The following is a 19,388-nucleotide window of genomic DNA, read 5'->3' on the forward strand; positions in this document are numbered from 1 at the left end:
ACAAGTACACTAATGTTATGAGTATTTCAACACATCTCTAAAAATCAATTAATTTTTACCCACCTAAAGGTACAATTCTCTCTGGTTCACAACAATAGAAGCATACCATATTCCCAACATTTTAACTAATGCTCGTCTTGTGTTACTGTTCACCATAATATTCTTCAAGTAAAACCCAGCTCTCATCCACATAAACAGCTCTTCATCTCCAAATAGCTGGGCTGCTACCCAAACAGTGCATGACTGAACAAAAGTATTTTTGTACAAACGCAGTTGTTTGTCACTTTCAAATTAACAGAAGATTCTATGGCCTCGGGCAGAGAGAGCGGCTTAAAGTGACATACAATGACCCAGCAGCTAAGAGGATAACAAGGTGGTGAGATGAAGATTAAACCACGTTAGGGTTTTTTCAGGTTGGCCTAAAGCTTGCTAAAATATCCTTTCCTTTTCATTATCAAGCAAAACAAGATGTAGATGCAAGGGAATATATTTCCTGTTTTATTCAGGTTCTTACACTGTGCCAGTCATCTTAATATCTAAGCACCTATGTTGTAGATGCAAGTGCATATCAATGTTAAGAGGAACAGAAATGCTCTAACTTCATGACAAACATGTCCTGACTAAGAATTTCAGGCATATGGCTAAATTCACAATGCTGGTTCACACCAGAGTATGGTGGTTTTCACATTTACAGCGCAACCACACAGAGCTAAATATGTATTTCAAGGAAACTTCAAAAGGATACTGTTTATAAATTATGAGTATCATACAGAGATACTGCTGTTACAAATGTGGTTATAATGATCAAAGAATAGTGTATATAAGTCTAGTTCCAGACAGCCTTTTACTGAGGGTGAAGCTGATTGATCATCTCATTTTCCTTTCCTGTTACAGGCCCATATTCTAAATATATCTTTGCATAAAAGTGTACAGGATTTTAAACCCACTCTTTCCAGAAACAGTGCCCTTCACCAAACATTGTTTCAAACATATGCTCTCTTTTACCACCCATTTGTGTTTCAGTCATAGGGTTAGCTCTGTGGTTCATCTAAGGCTTCTCTTGTATATGAGTTAAATTAACCAAATTTTTGGGCAGACAGGATTGCTGAGAGATTTCACAGAGTCAAGAGAGGATCTCTAATCATTCACTGGAAACTAGTGACTTTCAACATCAGACTCACCTGCTCTTATTTGTTCAAATATCACATGCAGCAGTACATGTAACGAAATGACTCTCTAAATCAGGATAGTCGCTGTACATTCTGCATTTGAATTTCAGTCATCCAAACATTTTTGCTTATGCATAGTGACAATGGTCCGGTGGAGTGCAACACTTCACTTGAACTAAAGAACATGCTCTAGTGCATTGCTGAAGAGAGATGGGATTATTCATGAGTTTAAATTTAGGCACGTGCGTACATGCATTACTGAACCAAGGACTATATAACTAAACTGACTAGATTACTTCAGAATTTTTTTCTGCTCCTGAGTCAATATATTTATATATAAATATTCCGAACATACTGAAGTCTCATCAATCATGTACTGTAAACCCATACCAAACAAACAACCACATCTTACATTTATAGAGACATCTTGAAAACCTCCCCAAACTGACTTAAAAAGACCTAAGTGCATTTACAGGGATAACATCCTCTAAAAAAGAGTAATCATTGCCATTCTGCCTAGCCACAGTAAATCAGAAGCACCTAGTACACTTGTAGGTGCTACAAAAAAAAAAAAGGAACCAGTAGAGGAGGAAAAGTAGAAAACAATTTATTTTACTGTAACTAAAGGAAGAATTTTAGGCATTCATAATCCTTGTACAAACACAGAGGGCTAAAACACTGGAGTGAAAAGCAAAGCGGTAAATGGTATACTGTTATATTAATGCATCTGACTACGAAAGCTTATGCTCCAATATTTCTGTTAGGCTATAAGGTGCCACAGAACTCTTGGTTGCTTTTTACAGATCCAGACTAACACGGCTACCCCTCTGATACTTGTTATATTAATAGTGAGTTGATCAGTATGTAAACTTTAGAACTTCAGTGATAAGGCCCTATACTGAGAACAGCTAACGAAAGTTTCCCTTTAGACCAAGTGGTAGGTGCCTATGCTTTTGGAGCAGGAGGATCTCTGTTCTAACCCTGCTGCCTGAGTAAAGGCTGAACAGCCTAGGTGTGTCACCTAGCGAAGTCTCATGTGCCTAAGAATGCTATTAGTGAAATACTGTATTTGGTTGTTGGAGTGCCATACAATGTTAGAAACTTCATTTGCAACGATTAATTATTTGCAGTGATTTGAGAGGTATTCCATTCTCTTCCCTCCGAGCACTTGGCCAGCATTACAAACTCTGAATTTTCTTCTGTTTTGGAGTGCAGAATAAGTTATTATATACTTCCTGATTCTTAACATTGCTTTGTAGACTATGGAATGTAAACAGTGATTTAAATATAAAACCATACATTATTCAAGAGAGATACGCAATAATGTTCAACAAAGAAATGCCAATTAAGAGACCTGTTGACACTGCAGTTAAGCTCCAGTCCTGATTTATGGTGTCGCTGAAACTCCTTGACAGGATTATAGCCTTGCTTATATGCTTATTACTCTTACATTCAGTATTAAATAAAATCATGTTAAAAATCAAGAGGTATGGAATTCACAGTCTTATACTCCACAACTGAGAGACAATTAAAGTTTGTTCACTAGGAGAGTTATATTCCTCAAACCACTGTAAGGTAAATAATATTTCTCTCACACACACGGCTAAAAAAGTTTCTCTCCTTCTCATCCCAAAACATCTTTTAAACCCTATAAAATTAAATCACAAAATTATTCTGGTAGCTTTCGACTGAAATAACTACCATTGTAGAATATTTATGATTTAGGTGAAATGGAACAAAATTTGATTAAAAATGGCAAGTGTGTGCAACTTACCGTGACTTTAAAATTTCATTTATAATTGTGCTGAGAAATGTAATTAAACTCATCTGCATTCAAACATAAATGTTATTTACAAGTGAAAAATTATAATTCTTTTTATGTTTCCTTGATATCGTGGCTCATTAAACAAATCTAAATGGAGTCACTGATGCTTTACAATAAACATTTGCTGTGTGTTTCTAAATCAATGTTAATAACTTCCACTATTTTTATCACAGCAATTTTTCATGTCCGTGCCACATTATTCAAGAAGTTTAATGGAAAATAAGAGGGGAGAATGGTTGGAGCCTGTTTAAACTATGTAGCTGGAGAAGGCATCCTATGAAATAACAGCTGGGTGTTCACATCCAGGAAATAGACTAATAAACGTTGGTTAGAAAGTTTCACTGATTACATTAAAACAGAATTGAAAATAAGCAACTTTGCATTATACCTGGCTAACAGTATTTACTTTTGTTTTTTAAATATCCTTTCAGTGACTTGTTCTCTCGAAAGGCAAATATCCAAGCAAAAAGCACCAAAGTCAGTCTCCACTCACAGGAAAAAACTCTCACAGCAGAACTCATTTTATGAGGGCAACTGAATTAAGAACATATGGTTAAAATAATCTCTACTAAAGAATAATGAAGTTCAGTTACACTCTGTGCATATCAGAACATAAAAAATATCCATGCTCTGATACAATCATCTCCAAACTAGTCAACCCTTTTATATTTTCATTGCTGCTGAATTTGTATTGTGTAAATCACACAATGACATTTCTTTTTGACCTTTAGGACCACTAGGGAAATCATCAACAGCATCATAGAAAAGAAATAGTGCACAATAGTCAGCGGAAGGCAGAAGAGTTTATCATTTTCTGGTTGTCATCAGTATGTTCTAGTCAATTTTCCACATTCCAATATTTGATGTGATATTTACAGCCCTGGCACTTTTTCTCATCCTCATTTGCTATACTTAATAGGTAAATAATTGACAAAATTTGTACTTCAATTTTATCCTGAAACTACAACCTATTCTTAGTAATTCTGTGGGTTTACTAGATTAAATTAACTACAGCTTAACTTCTTTGCTACACAGCTGTGTATTCCACAGTTTGAGTCAATTTTATATAGTCAAAGCCATATATAGGATTTTAAGCTACAAGATTCATTGCTCAAATCCTACATGTGGCTGAGTATTTAAGAAAGCATCACCTAATGTACTTTTTAATACATGTTTGTTTGTTTTTTGGGGAGGCGGGGGGTTGGTTTCTTTTAATCCTAACAAAGGAAATACAATTTCTTATCAGGTTATATTGCTGAGCAAATGGCCCATCAAAAATTGGACATCAAAGAACTGGCAATACTTCCAACTATCTAGAACAGGGGTAGGCAACCTATGGCACGCGTGCCGAAGGCCGCACGCAATCTGATTTTCAGTGGCACACTCACTGCCCAGGTCCTGGCCGCCGGCCTGGGAGGCTCTGCATTTTAATTTAATTTTAAATGAAGCTTCTTAAACATTTTAAAAACCTTAATTTACCTTACATACAACAATAGTTTAGTTATATATTATAGACTTATAGGAAGAGACCTTCTAAAAATGTTAAAATGTATGACTGGCATGCAAAACCTTAAATTAGAGTGAATAAATGAAGACTCGGCACACCACTTCTGAAAGGTTGCCGACCTCTGATCTAGAAACTATTAGTTGTGTGAGTTGTGAGAGAAACGGTTCAGTTTCATGATACTACCTGCTTCCTGCTGAAACACCCAGTAAAGGTTCTAAATTTCACAACAAATAAATATTTGATGATGCTTCAAAATTCTGCTACCTTTACTAGTGGAACTTGTAGCTCAACTAACAGCACAAGCTACTATGGTATAGTCAACAAAGCTTGAAAATTCCTAAAGAAAACTGAAGTCAAGGCTCAAGTTTCTCCTGGGATACTTTCTGCAACACTCGTCTGTTAATATAAAAAAAACTTTGGCAGTGAAACAAACAGATTAAAATTTTACCAGTGTTAATTCTTCTGTTTTTAATAGGCAGAGAACAAGCTGGTTTCAAGGTTAACACTTTCAGTCAAGACAATTACTGTGCCAAAGCACAATCAATTAAATCTAGCCAAAAAAGTCAAGATTTTTGAGAAGAGGTTTTTTTTGTTTTTTGTTTTGGTTTTGGTTTGGGCTTTTTAGGGGGGAGGAGGCAGTATCTGCAAAGGTGGAACTGGTAAGCCGGAATTGAGATTGTATAGCTGAACACCTAAGACATCTGAAAGGTATCACTTAACGTGAAGAGACAATAACCATTAAATGGAAAACAGAGACTATTGCACTTCCTCCAGAAGTACAACCAAACTAGACATTACCATGTTGAAATGCTAATATAACCTCACCCTAGTATGATAAACCTTCACAATCAAATGAGTTCAACAGCCTATAAATAGAGAGATACTTGTGACACATGGATTTGATAGAGGCCAGCAAAGTAATTGTTAAAAGTTGTGATTTTGACAGACAATGGTGAGCACGCACATGCACGCACACACACACACACACAAAAGAACTTTAGTGCAACCAAATGCAAGGTGAGCTTATCTAGACAAACTTTTTAAAGAATCTGCCTACTTATGCTACGTATTCTATTAATTTGACTTAGTCTGCTCTTTTCTCTCTCTACTGTTCATCTTTTTAATTACAGTATTTGTGTATTAGACTTTTTTTGAGGAATTTCACGTAGTTATCAGAAAAGTGAAAATTATTCAGCTTCAGTGATAAGGAGATGAAGGGAGCGTAAAACAAGGAATCTGGGGGAATGGTATAGAGCCAGTCCTACTTGGGGCTCTGGTGAAAGGGCATGCACTAAGGAAACCTCCTCTATTAAGTTTCTTGTGCAGGGCTGCAGTCCAAAACACAAGGGAAAGAGTTGGAAACCAAAAGGCAAAAACTAAGCTGGAGGGGGTGAAATATCTAAAACTGATAATGTGGGAACATCATTAAATAAATTGCATTTAATATAAAAATAAATAAAAGGGGTACCTTACTGGTTTATTATACTTTTTTTCATATTTAACTAAAAATCTCTATGGGCAATTAAAGCAGCTGCAGAAAAAAGGGTTACCTACTTGTAACTGCTCTTTGAGATGTGATGCAGGTGTGTGCCACAAGGAAAGCAGTTTTCTGACATAAAGAGGAGAAAGAAGAAACTGGCAGAGGCTCAAAGGAAAGCCCCATAAGAGATGCTAAAACAGTATTAAGGTTCCACAAAGGAACCAGCTCTTTAACCAGCAGGTGGAAACAAGTGATTCCTTTCATGTACCTCACTGCCACAGGATTTGAAAACACTGACTTCCTATGAATGGGAAGGTAGCAGCCATACGCCTCAGGAGGTCCTGATACATTTTAAAGTCCTCAGGCACCAAGGGAGAAGAAGGTTTCAGCATGGCAGTGCTGTCCAGGGAGGATGAGGAGGCGGTTTGTTGCACCAGCAATAGGTCCTGTTCTTGCACAGGATGTGGTTGGAAAAGCCCTGGAGGTTCCTGGGGGAATGGACTTAGTGGTCACTTGCAGCTGAGATGGTTTGGGAGTGGAAGCCACCATCCGGACCGGTAATCTTGCTCTGGAACAGGTCAAGGAATGGGACCTTCAGGAACCAAGGAGCATCACAAGGATTCCAAGGAGGCCACTGGGCATACGGATAAGGCATTGGGGGACAACAGACACCTGGCCGAGAGCCTTGCCCTGACTGTAGGACAGATGCCTATACTTAATACCAGTGGGATCCAAGGGCAATCTGGCGCCCATCTGATGACGAAGGGGAAGATGACCCCAATATGGAACTTGAAGAATCCCAGAGGCTCTCTAGTGACAATGGGAGAGCCAACCCCAATGGGGCAAACAGACTCATCTGAAGCCCAATACAGGGAAGGCACTGGTGCTGAAGAGGAATGGGGGCTTGGCACTGGCAGTACCGAATAAGAGACTCTCCCATCCAGTACTGGGAAAGGTGCTAGTACTGAGGCTAAGGGGAGTACCAAACTAGATGAAGGGATCTGCCGCCAAGACAACGATGGTGCCAAAGGATGCACCAATGTAGAGGGGGCTAGAATTCACATCAACTCCACCATTTCAGGCCCAAATAGTGCCATCTGTGGTGCTGACAATCCCTGTAGCTCTGCGATGCAGCCAGAAGGTGCCAAGAGCACAGAGAGTGAGTCAGTAGAAGCTATGGTACCAGTGAACTCTGGAACCAGCGGAGAGTCTAGTACTGAGATGCAACACAGGTCTAAATGCTGCTTGATATGCTGTCAGCCTGGAGACAGCCAGTGCTGGTACCGATGACTTCGGCAGCAGACTGAACGGATGCCCTATGGCTGGAACCAGACTTGAGTGGTACAGGGAAGCAGTTAGATGGACATCCTCCATTCCATGTGCCAGAGAAAGTATGGTGCCAGTCAGCACTCCTCTTAGAAAATGAGTAGGAGCCTCCCAGAGCCCTGGAATGGTCTTAATTCATTTTATCTGACCTCTTCCTCACTGTACCAGAAGAGAGAACGACCCTTCTTCCACCTGGAGGAAATGCCAGAGCCTGAGCATGGAGTGACATCACTTGCCAGATCCAAAGGTGACTGCCAATCAGACGAGGGCCTCGATGCCGAAGCAGGCCTCATGACCTGCTCCAGCAAGTGCTGCTTCAGCAGCAAGTCCCTCATCACCTGAGTTCTCTTTGTGAATGACCAGCAGATGGACTACCATTCTCTGATGGGTTCTTCGCTGAGATACAGCAAGCCCACGTGTGGGGGTCACTGTTAGGGCTGGCCACCCTACACGACGGACAAGCTTGAACCCTGGTGAGGGCATCACACAAGACAGCCAACTACTCTAATACTATACTAAATAAGAAACTTAATCTAAGGTGCTACTAACAATTACATACAAAGAAACATTTCTCAGAAACAGAGACCGAAAGCTATGACTCTAGCCACGGGCAGTGAGAAAGAACCGAGGAGCATGCACTGGCACCACCCTTATGTGGCAGGGAAGGAGCAAGGGCCACAGTGCACGAGCGCTGCCCTGGCAAATACTCATAAGCAGAATTCTCCATCTCCAGTGTCCTGGGCACGCACACAGCTAAGTACAATACAAAGCTGCATCTACTTGAGAAAAGACTAGTTTGCTGCTCTGGTGATACAGAATCCAAGACCCTTACTGCAGGATTTAGTTCCAGCTTCCTCAGACTACATAGGGCATTGGTTACAATTCAAGCAGCCATACATTCTATTGGAAGAAGTAAAAGTGCCAGAGTTCGCAAATCTGGTGGCTGGTATTTAGTTTAAGGGAAGTGAACGTAACTTGGATTTTTAAAGAATCTGTGACTGGGTTGACTTCTCACTCATAAATTGCCAAAAGTGGCAACCTTTCACACATATTTACTTAATACAGTTTACAATCTCCACCAGCACATTCCATGTTGCTCATAATTTTCACAAGATCTAATATCTATAAACTACTTGACTTCTTCAAGATGCAAGGATATATACACAAAAACAGTATGACCAGCTTCATTCCATTTTATTTTTTAACAGGGAACACTGATCCTGAAGAACCCATGAAATTACTTATGCCCTCACACCACTGTAGTATCTGAACACCTCACAAACACTAACGTATCCGATGAACACCCTTTGATATAGAACAAGCATGATCCTCAAAGCCCCTCCCCTACCTTGGTCTGCAGCATGTCCTGAAAGTGAAATCATCTGGGCAATGTCAAAGTCCGAATAGGTGTTTGGGTGGGGAATATTGAGAAGTTTAGAAATGAAGTTTTCTTTGGATACTGGGGGCGGGCGGGGGGATAGTAGATTTTGATTTGATTCGGCGAGGTAGTACGATTCAATGGACAGGGCACTGGATTGGGACTCGAGATCTATTCAGCTCTACCACTACTGACCTGCCATGTGACCTTAGCTAAGTCATTTCTCCTATGTGCCTCTGTTTCCTCTTCCACACTTTGTGTATCTTTCCTGTTCAGACTATAAAATCTTGGCAGCTTCTGGAACCTCAATCTCAATTGAGATCCCTAGTCATTAACACAATGTTTGTATTACATGCTGGTGCCTTGCAGTTGTATGCATTTGAGAAGAAAACATGCCATTGGATAATCATTAACAATCAAAGATATGTACTGTATTTTCAACTGATGCCAAGGGCACCTAGAGCTCAGAATAGGAGCTTTTAGGGAAGTTATTTAAATCTAAGTAAACAGACTATATATAATTTTACAGCTGAGATACTGAGGCACAGAGATTAAATAACTTGCTCAAAGTCACACACGAAGTCTGTGGCAGAACAGCAAAATGAACCAGATGTGGTTAAGATATTCGGGAGCAGCCTGACCAAATATTATCCTTCCTGTCCTAAATGATACTTAAGTCCTTTGAAAGCTTTACACAAGGATTATTTATCCAGCACTTAAATGTTGCTCCAGAGGTAGCTGTAATACATGCAGTTTTTAAAAGTAGAATAAATTCAAATTAAACTACATTATGCTTACCCAAAATTTCTCTTAAACAAATCAGGCTCTGAAAAATAGCACCTCATATCATCAAAATGGCCCTAATATTACTTCAGGATGGACTCAGAAAAAGAGTTCTATCTACATTTCTTTGGAGATCTTTCCTATATGCAAGTGCAGACCGGGTTTCACTCTGTTTAGTTTATATCTATGACTATAAATAAAGCTAAAACATTGTTTACTGCACCAAGAAATGCAAACATTAAGAGATACCAGTGACATTTATGAAATACTATTTATAGATCTGTGCTGACATTTGTGATTCTTGGTGCACAAAAGAGGGAATCAAATTAATAAGACGTTTTGCTTACGTTCATTAGAAAAAGGAAGATACATGGAAAATATATTTTCCATGTGGCACATTACAACATTTAAAAATCATACTTAGTTGACATCCATTAAAACAAGTCTTGTGACCTCAGTACTGTTTCCCCTAAAAAACAATTATTATTTTTTTAGCATGGGCAACAAATAACATTCCTCAGCAGTGGAACTGTATGTAGTTTAACTTAACGGAGCAGTAGCGATTTGTTGAATGACCACAAAAAGAGGCAAAAGTTAAGTTTTATGGACTCAGGTTAGCAAAGGCCAGCTCTGTAAGAAAGATACCCATTTACACAGCAAAAAATGCCAATTACTTACAGTGTGTGACTCCGGCCAGAGTCTGATAGAAGGTAGGGGTGTCACTATCATCAGTGAGTGTAACATACACTCCTCCAGATAGCAGCCAACGAGAGAACGTGAAAGCATCTTTGTTCTGCAATAACCAATTCTTAAACTTTTCATAGTTTACCTTTTCACCCTACAATAAAAGGAATGAAAATTGAATAAGTCATTCTCTTCTCCTGGAACAATCGTAAACATGAAATATCAAGCTGTATGAATGAGAGGGTGTGGCAACCTCCTCTAAAAACAAGTGCTGAAACAATGTCCATGGGATCATGTCAATTCTTCCACGTTGCCCTGAAATCTATCACTAGACTGAGAAGTAAGAGCCCTGGGTTCCATTCCAGCTCTGTTACTGACTCAGTGTGGCCTCGGTAAAGTCACTTAAACATGTTTCTCTCAGTGAAATAAGGATAATACTTTCCTACCACTCACAAGGTTGGGTTTTTTTAAATCAAATTTAATGTATTTTTATGGTAGCTGATAATACCCTGAGCACCTCAGATAATAGATTCTACAGAGCACAAAATATGTCCTGTTACAGCCATGCAGTGAAAGTGTCTGAATCTCTTTATTAGTAGAACACTGACAAATACTAATAGGACTACTGAAGTTTATGGGTGTGACTATAACCATCACATTAGTTTTATGCAACACCTATTGACCCCATTGATTCCAAAATATTTTGCAATATATGTAAAAATCAATATACAAGTTACACCCAATGAAGATTTCATCCATCACTGAAGTGCAACCACATTAGAGTGAAACACAGCAGCTGGGTAATATAAAGTATCAACACTACAAATAGTTCAGGGCACAAAATGAAGAAAAATACTGCCATTGAAACGGCAAGGAAGACTGAGGTAGGCAGAATGTCACTGTCCAAGCTGGAATCTGGTTAGGACCCCTAGGTTGACACCCCTAATTTGCAAGAGTTCCTTGGAATCCTTAATGACCACAAGCAGGCCAGGTCTGAAAGGCGAAAAATATTAAAAACTAAAAACATATCTAAATAGTTTCTCTGCTATTATGATAAAGTCAATTATTTTAAACTAGTTCATTACTAAAAATAGTTTATTACAAGAAATAGTGAGAAAGGAGATCTAGTTGTAAACAGTTTCTGCGGGCTACATGCTATCAGTAACATTTTTAAGCGGGTAAGTTTGTGTGTCCGTTATGACTCTTAGTAAGCTTTGCAGCATATAAATTCTAAACATGCTGCTGCTTAAATCACATCTGTTCATTAATGACTGCCACTCATACACTCAGGGTGTTTATCACCAAAATCTCATCTGTCAATCCTGGACCTTCATGGGTGTATACTTTATTTTTATATATATTTACAGCACTGGCAAGAGTATCTGTCAAGGAAGACAATGTTACCGGGTGCGTTTTAGGATTTTTTAGACTCAAAGTTTAAAGGACAAGTACATCTTCTATTCCAACCTCCTGTACATCACAGGACATTACATTGAGCCCAATAACTTGTGTTTAACTGAAGCATATCTTCCAGAAAGGCATCCAGTTTTGATCTGAAGACATGAAGAGACTGTGAATCCACCACTTCCTTTGATAGTTTGTCCCAATGGTTAATCACCCTCATTGTTAAAAATTTATGCCTATAATATAACTGCTGTGGTGATTGCCGGATGACTTGTCAGCTAAACATCTGCTGTACTGTCTATACCACTTCTTGAATTAAAAATTCAAAAACGTATTTGGGAAAAAAGCCTAAATTTTAATTTTTTTTTTCAATTGTTTGCTCATTTCTGCAGGTAGCATAGAAAGGTTTGTAAAGGAAGAAAGCACATCTAGCAATGGGACTTAGAAAGCTTCGCAAAGACAACTGAAATCAATTTGCTTTTGGAAAAGCACCTTTTAATGGACTGTGGTGCTTTGAAAAGCAGAGAGCTTTCCATCAACTCAAACAGAATTATCTGTTTTGATTTACACTGTATCTGAAACAAAAGGCAAAACACAATAAAACCTAATTCTTACATATGAAAGAAAATGTGTCAGTTGATTTTCTCCCACTGATTTTAATGAAAAGAAGTTTAATTTGCTGTATTCTTGAACATAAGGGTTATATGTTTGTATCAAACTGGAGTGTAAAAGGCAACACGTTTTAGTGTACTACATTAAAAAGAAACTTTTACAAATTTTAAATGGCTATATCAGTGAGTTCAGTGTTAAGATATGTAATCTAAATGTAAAATATATGAGATTTATAAGGTAATACAGTTAGTAACTTACATCAGAATTACCTGCTGTTTATTTCCACCTTCATGTATAAATCTACAAATACTAGAAATTTCTCTTGCATATAAGCCAAACAAACTCAAACAACTTTTAAAAAAAAAATGATTTCACATCACCTCTTGAAAAAACTGGAGATATGTTACCTAATCTGGTAATTCAATAGTATACCGTACAATAATGCTGGGAATTTAATTTTCCTTTGATGCAAACGTAATGTTGGTCTAAAACCAATGTTAGTGATGGTATACTCCACTATTATTTTAAATAAAAATCTTATTTTTCCCCATAATAGTCCAGTGGCCAGCCACCAGATGAAGATCAATACCTTTCATTCTTTTCAGATGCGATCACTCTATTTAGGGCAATGAGCGTGCTCACTGGACCACTTTCTGACTCAGTAATGCAACAGACAAATCTTTATACTAAAGTCTTGAATTCTCCAATTAACCAACATGGTTGTTCTTAGTACTCTATCTGAAACCACGCTAAAACCACCATTTTTAAACAGAAAAAACACTTCTAAGTAGAACTTCCCTCAACTTCTTTGTGAGTAAGATTATACCATTGCCCTCAAAGAAAATAATCCCTGTACACACTGGACAAGGAAACCCCTGTTAACAACATCTGTGTTTAAACTATAGTTGACAGCATGGTTTTAACCACAAGTATTACTCTTGCAAACACACATAAAGTTAAGCGTGTGTGTAAGTGCTGGACGATCCGGGCCGTTGCATAGGCCCTGTCAATGGCAGTTGCATATGTGGATTTATAACTTTTAAATCTTAGAATATATACTGTATTTAAACAGTTATTTTTGAAAAATGTACATACATGCATGTATATTGCAAAGAAAATAAACTGTCCAATAAAGCAGTAATACTTTCATCTCTTGTAAATTCAATGCATTAAAAATTGCATGACATACCTCAGAGAAACATCTCTTGAGCGAATCTGGGATTTTTCCATCAACAATATGAAGCATCCGCTCCATCTCTTCACGGACAACATAACTCCCAGATTCATTGGAAAAGAGACTGAAAATGTCTAGGTAAGAAGAGAGAGATTAAAACAAATGTACTACAAAAGTTGTGCTGATTTTGCAGTTAAGCTTTCAAAAATTCCATTTAAACCTGACTCAGAGTGCCAATAACTGTACGGTAATCAAAGCACAAGAGTCTTATTTAGGCTCATTCCACCAAGCTCTGGTATTGCTCCATAAGGAGTTAACAAATATTTCCTTCTGTATATTATTACCTGCTAGCCAAAGGAAAACCAAATACTGTAGAGTCAAATTAAGAGGAAGACAAACTAACAAAAATCATTATGCAGATATTTTAGATAAAATTTTCAAAAAAAAAAGAACTGAGATGTAACTCTCTTCCTTACAGAATATCCCCAGCTGCCTTTCCACAAGATTCAGACACACTTGGGTGTTCACTATGTAATGTCAGATCATTTCACTTTTATTAAGTGCTGTAAACATAAAAATCCTGAATGTATATTGAGATCTGCATAGTTAAAAAAAAAAAGTCTTGATTAATTAACTTGTGCTCTGAGTTACATATAAAAATCAAGATCTACATATTAAAAACCTCAACTTAATCTTTGCTTTAGAAAAGCATGTTCTACATAGGTTACATTCTATGCACCTTGTTACTCTGATTACACGCACTTGTTACTCACATTTTGCTTTCTCTTCATCTCTGCCTCTTGTAAGCAGGACTAATCCCACGATCAGGTTATTGAAATGTAGCCCTTTGGATGTTCCCCCAAATGAACAGTAGATGACCTAGAAATAACGAAACAAAAACAGTTAAGTTTCATTCTTTAAATTATGGAAGGGAGACTGAAAGTGTGAGGATGAAAAAATAAAAACAACAACAAGCTGTGTTTGGGGTCCTGGTTTTTGTTTTAGGCTAGTCACCTTCTATTCATGTAGAAGCTTTTCTGATCCTTGTTAGTCACATTAGGTTTGCTGTTGTTTCCTATCTCCTATTCTCAATGCCTATAAAAGGGTCTTTCCAAGTTATCTTAAATAGTCCATGAGGGAAATAACATCCTCAAGAGTAGATTGAGAGCAAGCCATGGGAATAACAGAAGGATTACTGAATACAAACAATTCCTGCCCATCTACTCTTCTTTTTTTCCCCTCTCTCTTTAAACTGAGAGTAAGTTAACTATTTCCCTCATGTACAAGGAGGGACAAGAAACAATGCAGTCAATAGTCCAGGCCTGTGGAAAGAGACTGCTGCCTGGATTGGGAGAGGAGTGTGTAAAGCAGGAGTTAGAATTTGCTCCGTGCTATCACCTATGGAGAGAGAAAGCACCGTGAATGTCCTACCAAAGGAATTCAGGCACACCCACCACTACGACCAATGTGCTCCATAGGAGCTGAAGGCCTCCACACTAGAAAAGAAGAAGCAGGTGGATCGCAGTACACAGCTGTCTGAATGGGTAACTTGGCTGGGTCAGGGAAAGATCCAAGTCTAGTGGCTGTTTGCTAGACCAACACAATCTGAAATGCACAAAAGGTAGCCCACTGTCAAGGACAGGACAGGTTTTATTATTTAGTGGTTGGGGTGGCTGTATTAATTATTGATCACAAAAAAATGGCTGTTTGAAAGCTCAGAAATTTGGAATAGTAGCAGCAATCCCAACAGAAATAGATTAGTGGACAGAACACAGGCAAGAAGATTCATGGTACAAACAAAATGCAGTTTATTCCAAGGTTCAACAGTTTATCACATGGCTGCAAAAATAGGGAGTTTATTCCATGGATATCCTTCAAACATATGTAGTACATATCAGTATACTAGCATTTAGTTTAGCTACACCAGTCACATGAAAAACTATTCAGTAATTGATTTTGTAGAAATGTTTATGGAAATCACTGGAATTGAAGATTTCATTTGAAGGGAGCGATGCCAATTCGATACAGAAGTGGCTTACACTTAAGTTTCATAAGGAGCCACTATTTACCAATGAAGTGGTCAATAGCGGGACTGAAGCATTTGTCTTTTATACAATAGACCAGGGGTCGGCAACCTTTCAGAAGTGGTGTGCCGAATCTTCATTTTTCACTCTAATTTAATGTTTTGTGTGCCAGTAATTCATTTTAACATTTTTAGAAGGTCTCTTTTTATAAGTTTATAATATATAACTAAACTACTGTTGTATGTAAAGTAAATAAGGGTTCTAAAATGTTTAAGAAGTTTCATTTTTAAATTAAATTAAAATGCAGAGCCCCCCCCCCCCCCTCAGACTGGTGGGCAGGACCCAGGCAGTATGAGTGCCACTGAAAATCAGCTCACGTGCCACCTTCCGCACATGTGCCATAGGTTGCCTACCCCGTAATAGACCAATTTATGCATTGCTCTTTAGCTAGCCAGCATATTTAAATACTGGTTGAATATTTATAGATGTGATATTTATGCAGGAAGTCACTTTAGGACAAGCAACAATTAATTTTAGTAACCAAGAATCACTACCAGGTTTATTCCAATATGTCACTTTCTTCACCTTCCCTCTAACTTTACAAAAGAAAAAGGAAAACGAGAAGATATAAGCATGAAGTGTTTTCTATAAAACACACTTCCAGTTGTACTGTTCTTTAAGAACACCTCCTGATTTAGAATGCTCACTAACTACATTATCTACAAGCATCAGTATCTTACCACTAATAGGAACAGAAATCTATGTTAGAAATGAAAGCAGTCGGCGTTTAAGTTACACTCTCAAAGAGAAACTACTTTAAAACCTACATTTCTTCTCATTTGGTTCTCTTACAGATACTGCACAGTGCAACTAACCATAGACTCCGAAGTCTGGCTGATGGGGAAATATTACTGTCACAGACAACAGAACAAATGATACTGCACTGGTCATGGTTTGGCTGGCAGACCATGTTCAGCAGCAACTGCCTTAAGTTTTCCTTTACTCTGCAATAGTCAGTTATTTCAAAGAGAACCATATTTGACAGTGCTAAAGCAATCAACATTACAGTTCAGCAGGTGTTCCTGTCTAGTACTATTTTAGTACCCTTAAATAGCACATTTTTAGCTCATCAGCAATACGTATTTTCAGTAAACAACTTCAAAAACTGAATTAAATGCAAATATTACTTCAAATGTGCACAAACAGCTATCACTGGCTTCAGCGGGAGCCATGAATGCACTCAAGTCAGAAGTTTGCATAATAGCATTACCATATATATCAGAAATCAATGGGGCTAAAAAATTAATGTAGAAATATCCTGTGTTTTATACAGTACCATTAACACAGCGGTATGAATTGTTACACTCATCCATTTCCTCCCCAAAATGGAAGGCCTGTTATGCACCTCAGGCATGTGAAGCTCAAGAAGAGGTACAAGTGACCATATAAAAATATTTTTGGGCTTTTCCAGGGGTCCCCAACGCGGTGCCTGCAGGCGCCAGCATCCGCCGGGACATCTAAGTGCGCCTGTGTACTGGCCGGTGGATGAGTATCTGCTGAAATGTCACCGACAAGCTGCGTCATCCACAGGCGTCGCTGCCGAAATGCTGCCGATTTTCAGCGGTATTTTGGTGGCAACGCCTCTGGATGACACTGCTTGTCGGCGGCATTTTGGCGGATGCTCATCCGCTGCCACGGTCCTCTGTGGCTCATTGTCTGGCGCCTGCCAGACAAAAAAGGTTGGGAGACCACTGCTCAAAGCTGCATCACAGCCAGGTTCAACAACAACAGCATAAGATTTAGGAGCAAGAAGAGCATTTGTTTGATGCTAGGATGGAGGTTCCCAATAAATAAAACTGAAGAAAATTTGGGGGGCAGGGCATTCCCCTGCTGTCAGTGACTGATTTATGCCCTCTAACTCTTGTGGGGAAATATTATAAAGTCATTAAGAAAAGGAAACTGCTGTTCCACCTCATGGAATGGCAGCTAGATTAGTCATGAGCTGCTTACAGTCATTGACAAATTTCTCTAACGTTTATAGCACCAGTGAGATGTTTGGAAAGATAATTTGACTGCATTTTATCTGAACTAGTTTCACTATAATTAGTAACTGCTGTAACAGCCCTTTAAAGTCTTGTCTACAGTAGATTTGTGGGAAGACTCCCATTGCTGCTCTTCCACCAGTGACAGCAACACAGTGCTAGTCTAGACAGGGGACAAGTGTTCACTTGTGTTTATATCACCATGTTTTCTAGACTTACTCCAAATAAGATTAGGTAATATGGTGCTAAAAGTGCTAGTATCTTGCCTCTATCGGTACCATCATAATTACTACCAGCAGTAGATCTGCACCAGATAGATGTCCAGCAAAACCTATACGTAGCCTTACACACTGTTAGATGAGCTCTGTGCCACTCTCCATCATCAATCTATTCTTTTTAATGCTCTCCACTGAAGTAGTTTAAGACGCCCATAGGTATGTGAATTCAAATGCTATTATAGTACAGATGGAGCACATTCTAAGGAAACCATTATGTAGAACCTGCAATTTCATTCCACTGCTTGTTGCATAATGCTACAAAAATAGATTGGCTTCCCAGAAGATGTTTGGATCATCTTCTTCTATTAATGCAGTTTAACCCATCTCGAAATGCTCCAGCGGGTACATTACAAAAGCTAAATTTGTGCTTATTTGGGTAAACGGATTGTAGATGCTCCATGCACACTGTCAGAGTTTTAAATTCCACACTTCCTACTCATAATCATTTTGATTCCATAAGGGGTCTTCAAGGCTATACTGCATATGTGGGTTATCTACCTTTAGCAGTGAAAGGAAATAATTCACAGCGTTTAAAAATATGCTGTTAGCTCATCTGATCAGGTAAGAGCTATCCTAGCTTTCAAGTATTAATATGGTTACTTTCAAATAAAAAAAAAAACAAATTCTGGGTGCACTAGGAGTTATGAAAACCCTGTCCCTCAAAAATGACAATCACAACCGAAAAGCAGGGGGGTTTGTTTTTTAAATAAAAGGTAAGTAACTCTTTTGGATGGGAACCTAGATGTAACTGTCAACCAGCAAGTACGTGAGCAAAGTTCCAAGTTATATACGTATCTAATTAGTTTATTTATGCTTCACTCAATTAAATCTCATTGAATTTATTTTGCTAAGACACTTTTCTAAACTGAAGAAAATCCACAAGTCCAAACACTCCTTAAGCATGTAGATCATATAAGGCCTTTTTATTCCTAAAACCCTGTAAGTAAATGCTGTCCATCTTAGACAAAGCATGCTCTTTACAATTTGCAATTCCAACATTATACTTTTCAGACCGGCTTCCAAAGAGAATTAGAAGCAGTACTCCTGGCAGAATTATGCAGGCTAGAATGTAAGTGGGAAGGTTCTTAGAAGAGATTGGGGGAGGAAGGGAGAAATCACATCTTCCCTCTCACTAGCGTGGTAAAAAAAGTCTTCCTTCTCCCCTGTGTGCCCTACACAAGGGCAGATGAATGGCAGCTGATATGCACCAACTCGGACAGATACTAAACAATAACTATGTGTAACAGGGCTGACCATAGTCACCTAAGACAACATCATATTAAGTGGTTCTGCTGTCTCATTTAGACACGTGGCTTGTCGCCTCACCCAGAAATAAGGGATGTGGGAGCGACTCCCTAAAAGAGATCCAAGGCGTGGATTGAGCAGTCCTGAGGAAGGAAACTTATTAGCAAACCAGCCTCAGCAGATGGCTAATTTCTTTGTGATTAAAGACAAAACCTCAGGAAAAAAATGCAATTTTGACAGCACAGACTTAGGGACTTTTTCAAAACTCGCTGGAAAAGGCACCTGCACAGTTAAAATAGCTAATGTGGCTGTTGTAGGGATTACAATACTTATTTTATTATTGGAAGCCAAAAGTACTAAGATTTGGTAAACACCCCAGGAGGCGGCAATAGACAACTGTGTTGTTTCAGACCACTAGCCAATGTATGATCCTATTGTAAAAATACAAGTGTAGAAA

General features: G+C 38.5%; 1 protein-coding gene across 3 annotated transcripts in view; it reads right to left on the bottom strand.

The window, feature by feature from the left end:
• Positions 1-19,388, bottom strand: part of USP32 (ubiquitin specific peptidase 32) — a 137,299-nt gene that overhangs the window by 65,821 nt on the left and 52,090 nt on the right. For all 3 annotated transcript variants that reach the window (XM_044994066.1, XM_044994065.1, XM_044994064.1), the window contains exons 3-5: positions 14,116-14,221; positions 13,358-13,476; positions 10,147-10,306 (exon numbers count right to left, since the gene is read on the bottom strand). In XM_044994066.1, the coding sequence (XP_044850001.1) occupies positions 10,147-10,306; positions 13,358-13,476; positions 14,116-14,221 (385 nt within the window). The remainder of the gene's footprint in view (positions 1-10,146; positions 10,307-13,357; positions 13,477-14,115; positions 14,222-19,388) is intronic.

This window comes from Mauremys mutica, chromosome 19 (genome assembly GCF_020497125.1).
Source record: "Mauremys mutica isolate MM-2020 ecotype Southern chromosome 19, ASM2049712v1, whole genome shotgun sequence".
Classification (NCBI taxonomy): domain Eukaryota; kingdom Metazoa; phylum Chordata; order Testudines; family Geoemydidae; genus Mauremys; species Mauremys mutica.